Source organism: Juglans microcarpa x Juglans regia, chromosome 1D (assembly GCF_004785595.1).
Source record: "Juglans microcarpa x Juglans regia isolate MS1-56 chromosome 1D, Jm3101_v1.0, whole genome shotgun sequence".
NCBI classification, from domain to species: domain Eukaryota; kingdom Viridiplantae; phylum Streptophyta; class Magnoliopsida; order Fagales; family Juglandaceae; genus Juglans; species Juglans microcarpa x Juglans regia.
In genome coordinates, this window is record NC_054594.1 from 7,618,274 (window position 1) to 7,628,076 (window position 9,803).

The following is a 9,803-nucleotide window of genomic DNA, read 5'->3' on the forward strand; positions in this document are numbered from 1 at the left end:
TCCAATTCTAATTGGAACTTCCGAGCACTATGATCTTGGTGGTAAATACGGTGAAGATAATCTCACATAGCCTGAGCTGTAGTAAAATAGCGAAGATTGGTCACAAGGTGAGACTCAATAGTCCCCAATAGCCAAGAGATTACCTTGGCATCCTTGACCTCCCATTGAGCAAATTCTTTTTCATCAGTGGGAACTTTAGTAGAATTATTAATATGATTTGATAATTCTTTTCCTTTCAAAAGCATCTTAAACTGAAATTTCCATGTAGGAAAATTCTTTCCAGTAAAGCAAACAATAGTATTTTCAATAGACATGATGAAAAGCACTTAGAGAAATATGCTCAAGTAGTCAATCAAATAAGCGGCAAGCCTAACTTAAATTAGGTCCAAATCCAAATGATAAGAGGCCCAAACATGTAAACCAGATCACCTGTAAGACACAAGGAGAAGCCCAACCCGTAAAACAACAACAAAGGAATTGAAGCCCACGTGAAATACCCACAAAACACAAAAGAAACACAGACCTGCCCAGAGTATTTCTGAAAACAGAGATCACCGAGAGAAGGAACCCACACAGCCACCACAGAGAGATCACCGAGACGTAGCCGAGCTCCACACAGCCACCACACGGAAGGAACCCACCACCACAGAGAGTGCCGTCTGCCACAGAAATGGTCGACTGCCTCACAGCTGCCCAGAAACTTTCGGACCTCCCCAAAGACCTCCACAGAAATTGCCGATACTCACCAAAGGAGACACCCGCACGTCTTTAGCCACCAGAAACTACCCAGAAACTGCCGAAAGCACCAAACTGCACTGCCCAGAACAGGATCACGGCAAACCACCACACAGAATCTGCAGACAGCCTCAAAGCCACCAAGGTGACGAGCCCACAAGTCGAAACTCACCAGACGTGTGAGAAAACACTCACCACAAACTTAGAAACTTACCAACGTGCGAAAACAGAGAAGGAAAATAATTCCTACTGTCGCAACTTAGAAACTCTCAAGGATAAAGACCACAGAGAACGATAATCAGAGTAATAGCTCTGATACCATGTCAAGATTGGTCTGAATATCTCTTCCATTAGGTTTCTTTCATTATTTATAGAAAAGAGTTACAACTTGCTAGATATTTCTTCTACCGATTTCTCTGTCACACGTTAAGTGTCTATACACGTTAAGACTATTTATAGTTAACCTAATTCTCTGCTATACAATCTAAATATAGAAAGACCTAAATTATATACATAACAGGTCATACATAGTTTATTCCTGGGAAAGCCATCTACAATTTCGCAGCAATGACTACAATGAAGACCAATGAGTGTAGAACTGTGAAAGCCTGGTTTGAGGTAGTTGGTGGGAAAAGAGAAGAAAATATTATATTAAAGAAAAGAAGGGTGGATAATTAGCCATTCTGAATGACAAGAATCCTGCAGCTGGCCAACCATGCTTGGATTGAAGGCGTTATGAGTTGAGTATTTACTATTTCCAGGATTTTCTCTTTTTATGGCCCTTAAAAACTATATATATATCCACTAGTTATATTCGTCTGAGAAGTATAATATATTTTACATAAAATTTATTAACTTTCTTTAAAAGTAATTATATCTTTGTAAGGAAGGAATTTAAGCATATAAAAGGACAATAGCATATGGTACTCGTAATAATATTGAACAAGATATATTAGCAACAAAATTAATCGGTAAATGCTCACAGAAGCATAATAACTCAACATCGAAAGAGAACATTCTCAAACAATGTTTGGGCAACATACTTCTATTGGCTCCAAGTTTAATATACTTTCCATAGATAAGCAGGTCTCAAGACTTTTATCTGTGCTCCATATCGATTTTTTCTGCAGCAAACTACAATGTTCATGGGGTAGCACTAAGCATGTCAGCTGCCATAACAAACAACACATCAGGCACTCAAACTAGGCATGCACATTAACAAGATGTTTGTGAATGATGCATAGGTTGCAGGGAAGCAACAGATAACAAAAAAAGAAACGCATGTTTGTGAATATATATTGCAGCTAACCTTGGACAAAGCAATTACATTCGCATGATGGATGTATGTAGATGTGCCTGTCAAAACGGGTTCACATTTAATCTTCCACATAATTGTGGGCAGCATCTTGAGCATGTATACACCAACGGAAGTAATACAAGAAGAAAGATAAATTTAACTTAGTTGAAAAATATATCAGGTGATGAAACTACAGTAATGGAACTACAGGAGAAGAAGCATGCAATCAAAAAATTTAAAGAGTAAGTTTCTTACTGTAACCAAAATAATCATAGCACTTCAATTGGAACTCTATATGACTTTCTTCATCACCAGTAATGGATCTGAAAACTTCAGCCTGTGAACCCGGTGGTTAAAATTTTAAGTTTTCTAAAACTTAATCATTTGGAAAAGGTCATCATCTCAATCTCAGTTGGGCTTACCTCTCCTTCCCATATAAAGTAAACTCCATCTCCTCTTTCACCCTCGCAAACAATATACTCTCCACCATCTACACCCAAAGATATTAAACAAACTGTTAGGTTTAGCAATAAATAGGAAAGGTAGAGCTAGAACCTCAATGACTGCATTGGGCTTCAAATCTTCAAGCCCTTTTTCATTTACAAAATAAAACAAACACAATACAAGATCCGAGCAGTTGCTAATGGCTACCACTTACACACTAACAAGGACACTACTGACACAGCAAGACTGACCCAAACATGTAAAAAGGAAATGACCCACAATGCATAAATTAAAGAAAATAAAATGCTTAAACTTAAATAACACCAGGCACTGAAAGCAAGTATAACAAGAGAAAAAACAATGAAAGATGCATGACAAACACTCTTCTTCAAAAGACCTTGCCCACAAGTTTCAAAATTTTCTTCAAGCGGAAAGTCTTCCCATGTTTTGTTTTCCTCATCTATTGAATTAGTCCTAACTTTGAATGCTATCCTCACTTGTGGGAAACTCCTTGCCGAGGGCATGTGCACCCCAGGGATTAGTCGGGACACTGTTCTAGACACCAGGTGCCAATCAAAAAAAAAAAAAAAAACTTTGAATGCTACCCTAAAAGATAGGGTCTCCACTTTTTTACCATTGTGGCCTATGCTAATAACTCTTTCTTGTATGTTTCCATGTAAATTCTTCCCTCAATGACTTGAGTGAGGAAAGATATGGGCATACACTCCTACATGAGAACTGCCCCAATGCCATCTCAAAAGGCATCACACTTGGTGATAAAAGATTTGGTAAAGTCAATAGGTCTAAAACTAGTGGATAGATGAAGTTGTTTTGAGTTCTTTGAAGGCTTGTAAAGTTCTTTTTGTCCAATAGAAGGAATCCGAAGTGAAGCAGTTAGGGAAGCACAACTCCCCCATACCCTTTTCTAACTTCTCATTCTAACTTGTGAGGCCAAAGAACCCTCATAAGACTAGGGATATATGGATAGGCTGATTAATCATAGTAGAGTTTGTGGAAAGATCAACCCTTCACCCCTAGTATGATATTAGATGCCCTAAAGTAGTTGAGTTCATGTGGCGTATTAGTGTATTACCATAATTGAGGACCCATTGATGACTCCTTAACACTATGAAAGCTACCTTTTGGTGCTCCAACTGACCTACTAGAGTATTACCCATAATTGAAGATATCATTAAAAGGTACTAGGATGAACCTTTAGAGATAGGCTTGAATGTATTAAGCATGAATTCTTGAAAGGTGGAGGGAGCATTGGTAAGGCAAAAGGCACTACTATGAATTTGTAATGCCCCTTGTGAGTCCTAAAGGCTGTTTGGGAAGATATCGGTACCTGATCTTAAGTCTGTATTTGAGAAGATAGTGGCCCACTTAACTCATCTAGGAGTTCATCAATCACAGGTGGTAATCTATATTTGACAGTCTCCCTATAAGAGTCTTATATAGTCCAACTATGACATGCTTTTCTCACTGACAATGCATATAAGGAGAAAAGGGCTTTAATATCCTGAAGCATCTCCTGCACTATGCCCTCGATATCACTTTTCTCTAAGTATGGATATCTACGTTGTGTCACACATATTTGTTTGGACGCCCTTTAAGCTGGATTTTGTGAGTCTGTGACTATGCTATCTAGGGGTGGTCATTCCCATAGGTTTTGAAAATGTCTTGGAACTTTCCAAACAACGTTAAAACTCTGGTTCTATAGGTTCAGTTAAGATAGAAGTGATGGTGTTACTGAGCCTCCCTTCTATCTATTCTAACTGGCCTGTAAAAGGTTTCTCCTTCCTCGAGGGACATCTTAGAGGGCTTAATCTCTGTTGTAGAACGTCTCTTCCACCAAGTAAGTTTAAGGCAGACAACTACCCCTTTGGGCAGATTTTGCCTTGCCTTGCCTTCTCTCGCACCTCTGCCCTTCTTAGATTTGCCCACAACCACCCTATGTGGCACACGTCTTTCAGAGGTTGGCTTATCACAAATCAAATGGAAACTAAGCAAAAAATGACCAAATCAATAAATTGAATCTCTCTCGAGAAAAAACCACCAAGATGACAGAGTAAGAAACAAATTAAACCTTGTCCGAATTCAAAACAGCGCATCAAATGGAAACAAAAACAAAATCAAAGATAGCAAGTGAGTAATCAATCAGAGACAAAGAAGAGAAACTATCCAGGTGGCTATGTGGTGGATCAGTGGTGGACCACCTAGGGTTCACGTCCATGAAACCCTCTAATAGAAGGACTCAAAACCGGTTAGTGCTGGACCTTCTAAGTATCCGTATTACCAGAAAAACAGAAACAGAGAATTATGCAAAGCATGCTTTGGATTGGGATCATTGGCCCAACCATAGCCCATTTTCCTCCCCAATTTTATTAGTGAGAAAGGCAGATTATCAATGAAGGATATGCATAGATTATAGGGTATTAAACAAAAACAATTTGGAGGATAAATAACCTATACTTTGATTGAGGAACCCACCACTCCTAACTCTAACCAACTTTACATTCCTTCTGTGAAAGAATGTGATGCAACGGGCATGAGAATAGGAGCAGTCCTCATGAAAGAAGGCCGACGAATAGCCTTCATGATTCAGGCACAAAAGGAGAAGAATTCTGTCCATATATGACAGAGTTATTAGATTAGTAATGATACTAAGAAGTGAAAACTTTATCTTCAGGGCAGCAGCTTGAAATTAAAATGGATCAACAGGGCTTAAAGTACCTTATAAGCAAAGGGTGGGTACTCCAGCTCAAACAGAATTGAATCACCAAATTACATGTTAATGATTTTGCAGTCAAATATGAGGGTGGAAAGGGAGAATAAGGCAGCTGATTCTTAGTCTAGGATCAATGAAACAGAAAATTAAAGAAGCATCTACGCCCATGTTATGTAATTCTTCCATATAATTTTTAGGTCCATCTTTCCTTCAACACAGACTCCAAAATCAAGTTATGCAATGCATGCACAACAGCCACGTGGGTTCATTCAGAGTAACACAATACATATCTCAAATGAAAAAAAAATATTTTATGGAGCTTTCTACAACCTCCTATTCCCACTCAAAATCGGATTAATCTCGGTGTCGGTTTTGTGGAAGGACTCCAGAGTTCCCACAGCAGCATTGTGGTGTGGGTAGTAGTTGAAAAGCTTCCAAATATGCTCATTACATCTCTCTCTCATCTCTACATAGCAGCACAGGTAGCTCAAATATTTTATGTCAACCTCTTCAAATTACATGAGGTATTTCAATCTCTAGCTCTTAATTGTATCTAGGTGTTCTTCCTCTTGGGTGCAAACAATTTCTAATGGCCATTGGGCTGGGGGTACTTCTTCTTGAATTAACTGAGGTGCACTTGCGGAAACCTTCTCCATTCATTAGCACAGAGGATATGCACAGATTACAGGGTATTAAACGAAAACAATGTTGAGGACAAATGACCTATAATAGTGATTGATGAACCCACCACTTCTAACTCTAACCAACTATATATATATACAAGCTTTCTGTGAATGAATGTGATGCAACTGATATGAGAATAGGAGCAGTCTTCATGCAAGAATGTAGTCAAATAGCCTTCTTGATTCAGGCAATAAAGGAGAAGAATCATGTCCACATATGAAAAGCTCGTGACACTTCATTTAGTCAAATGGCAGCAGAAAAATTCAGAGATACCAAAGCAACAGAATTCCATAAACAATCATGAATCACAACTATTTATTCTTTTAAAGAGAATGATGATCAGAATTCGAATTCACCATAACGTTTGACGAGGACAACTTCTGCGATCTTCTTCAGAGACGAGCCCGGTAGCCGTTGTAGCAACGGGACGCAGACCAAAAACTCGATCACTGCTAATCAAACCCACCCCCAACAGCCCCAAAACAAAAACAAGAAAATTCACCGAACATTCCCACACATGAAAACAAAACGATCAAACCATTCGAAAAGAAAAGAAACACTCGATTCACACGCACAGTTTTCTCACTTCACCACATTTCTATTCATTTCCTGGGAAACCAAGCGGAGCCGTAGCTCTCTCTCACCTGCTTCGGCGTCCATGGACGAGATGATTTTGGAGTGGTTGAAGTCAGAGCCTGTAGTATTTTATTTTCTTGAGAGTCAGAGACGTTACAAAGAAAGCGATGACAGAACTTAAAAAAATAAACAGACGTTGAAAACAAAGATCTCATTTTCTTGGAAGGAATAGGACTTTAATGCACGTGACGTAGGATAGCTAATGAAGCCCGTTCTATTTACACAATTCTAGGCTGAGCAAACAATTATTCTATTAATCATTCTCATATCATACATAATTTTTTTTTCACTTATTAAATATGTGATTAGGGTTGTAATCGAGCCAAACCGAGCCGATCTTTGACTTGCCGAGCTCGACTCGACTCAAAATACTCGAGCTTGAGCTTGAAATTTTTTTTTAGGGAAAAGCTTCCACACGGATGAGTATCAAACCCATTTTTGCACCAAGCTAATAGATGGCTAACACGTAGGCATTGTAGAAAAAACTACCATGAACTCTCGTGCATGCAGATCCAACTCTTTTCTTCTGAAATATCCCTCCCGTGCGAATCGTTCTCCCTCCCTCATCTCTGCACATCATTTTGTAGCCTAGAAAATTCGCCCACACACGCTGGAACGTCAGAACGCCCACTCAACGCGAAGTCCAATCGTTCTCCCTCCCTCCCCCATCTCTGCACATCGTTTTGCTTCTCAGAAAAATCATCTCCCTCCAAAACGCAAAACGGAATGCCCACACACGCCGGAATGCCCACTCAACACAGCGCCCACCACCTGCACTCATCTTCAAATTCTACTTGAAGGTAAACTTTGTTCAGAAAGCGATGCTTCAAACCACGTTTTCAAACCCGACAGCTATTAATTTTCATTGGTCCTCAAGTTCGCATTTTTACAATTTTTTTGAAATGTTCATGGCTTTATATGAGCTTACATACAGTTAGTTTGGATTTTAGACTTAATGTTGCCAAATTATTGAAATTTTTTCCCCACCCGATTCCCCTCTTTCCTGGACTTTATTTTTGAAATTCTTGCCAAATTGTTGTTTTAACAAGTTATTCTCCCAAATTGTTAATGTTGGGAAAGAAAGATAATTTGTTAACCGGAAGCTGGACTTTATCATATCATTCTTACATTGAGTGCATTGACTTATAATATTTTGCATCCCCAGTAGTTGGGATTTTAGGCACCTAGAATCACCTAATTTTTTGTTTTCGTATATTACTCATAATATTTTTCAAGGCCCAGAACTTATCGCCAAAAATGTGTTTCAACCATAAATAAGCCTGTGATTAGTTTGGTAATGTTTGGGTATATGTTATAGTTGGTGAAAGTTCTTTTCTTTGATTGTCTATTGAGTTATCGTTACCATGTAAATAATATCAGGTTGTGTGAATAATGAGTACATCAAGAGATCATGTTGAGATTTTAAATAGTTCTAATTATAGCGTTAATGAAGTTAAGATGATTGAAGAGGATGATGAGGTTGAACTCGATATGAACATGCCCAAGGAAGGCCATACAACGTCATCTTCATATGTGGAGCCGTATGTGGGGCTAGAGTTTGACGATGTAGAGAATGCACTTAGTTATTATAAAGCCTTCTCCAGACAAACTGGTTTTAGCATTCGAACAAATCATACTCGATTGTCAGGCATAGACAAATCATTAATTGGTGTAGAGTACGTGTGTTCGAGAGAAAGATTCCGTCGGTATAATTTAAACTTAAAGAGAGAGCAAGACCCGAGGCTCTGGAAATAAGGTGTGATTGTAAGGCGATGATGGCAGTAAAGAAGAATTGAGACAAATAGATTGTGTCCAAGTTTGCACTCCAACATAATCATGAGTTGTTGACACCTAGGAGTATAAATTTACTTCGTAAGCATAGGCAGGTGAGTGCGGCGCAAAAAACTTTAATAGATACGCTAAATAAGTTGGGGATACCAACACAGAAAATAATCTCCGTGTTAAGTAAGGAGCACGGTGGTGATTATAATATTGGTTGCATTCCTAAGGACATTCAGAATTATTTGGGCAATCGAAAGAATCATTTTCTTGAAGAGAGAGATGCACAAAAGTTATATGAGTACTTTTTGAAAAATGAACGCAATAATCCAAGCTTTGTATATTCGATCTAAGTTGATGTATATGGGTCGATGGGAAATTGTTTTTGGGCAAATGGTAGATCAAGATATGCATATCAATATTTTAGGGATGTCGTTACGTTTGACGCTACATACTTAATAAATCACTACAATATGCCCTTTGTTCCATTCACTGAAGTTAACCATCATCATCAATCTATGATATTTGGATATGCATTATTGATAAATGAGACAACTAAGTCTTACACATGGTTATTGAAAACATGGCTGGAAGTGATGCTTAGTCATGCTCCCTCAACAATATTAACTGATAATGACAAGTCAATGGCTAAAGCCATCGTGAAGGTATTGCCCAATACAACTCACAAATTGTGCTTATGGCATATCCTACAAAAAGTCCATTTACCTCATGTTTATAACAGATTTCCACAATTTAAATATGATTTTAACCATTGTATTCATGACACAGTAATTATTGAGGAGTTTGAGTTGGAGTGGATTGAAATGTTGGGTAAGTACAAGTTGGATGAAAACAGTTGGTTCAAACTATTTATGTCAAGAGAGAAAAGTGGGTGCTACTTACTTAAGACCTACATTTTGCACTGGAATATCCACAACTCAACGAAGTGAGAATATGAACAAGTTTTGTAAAAACTATGTTCGTTCAAGTACAATGGTAAGTGACTTCGTCCATCAATATGATAAAGTCTTGAATGCTCGTTATCTAAGTGAGAAAGATAAAGATGTGAAGACAAAAACATTAAGGCCAATTATGAAAATTTTTTACAGTATTGAAGAGGAAGTGGCCAAGATCTATACAAGAAAATAATTTTTTATCTTTTAAGAAGAGTTATTTTGTAGCCAGCAATTCAAGGCACACAAAACACGTGAGGAAGATGGAATGAAGATTTATTTGGTGGCCATTCCTAGAAGAGAAAAGCCAACATATGAAGTAAGATTTGAGAATAATAAAAATGTTGTGTCTTGCACATGTCTTAAGTTTGAATTTATTGGCTTCCTATGTTGGCACATCCTACAAGTTTTGACGAGAAAAAATATTTTGAATCTTGTACTGCAATCATATGTGTTAGAGAGGTGGACGATCAATAGAAAGAGTCGCATGGTATGTGGGATATGTGTCGATAAGGGGCCATTAGAGACAATCCCAACTGCATTT

General features: G+C 38.2%; 1 protein-coding gene across 6 annotated transcripts in view; it reads right to left on the minus strand.

The window, feature by feature from the left end:
* The window catches only part of LOC121268047 (acyl-CoA thioesterase 2-like), a 31,471-nt gene extending 24,810 nt beyond the window's left edge, over positions 1-6,661 (minus strand). The window contains exons 1-6 of one of the 6 annotated variants that reach the window (XM_041172168.1): positions 6,536-6,661; positions 6,248-6,343; positions 2,455-2,522; positions 2,288-2,369; positions 2,045-2,091; positions 1,779-1,904 (exon numbers count right to left, since the gene is read on the minus strand). In XM_041172168.1, coding sequence (XP_041028102.1) covers positions 1,779-1,904; positions 2,045-2,091; positions 2,288-2,369; positions 2,455-2,522; positions 6,248-6,343; positions 6,536-6,551 — 435 coding nt within the window. In that variant the 5' untranslated portion in view covers positions 6,552-6,661. Of the gene's footprint in view, positions 1-1,778; positions 1,905-2,044; positions 2,092-2,287; positions 2,370-2,454; positions 2,523-4,969; positions 5,127-6,247; positions 6,344-6,535 lie in introns of those variants that run through there. The other 5 variants (XM_041172177.1, XM_041172184.1, XM_041172159.1 and 2 more) reach the window with 5 other exon arrangements.
* Between the last annotated feature and the right edge of the window lie 3,142 nt (positions 6,662-9,803).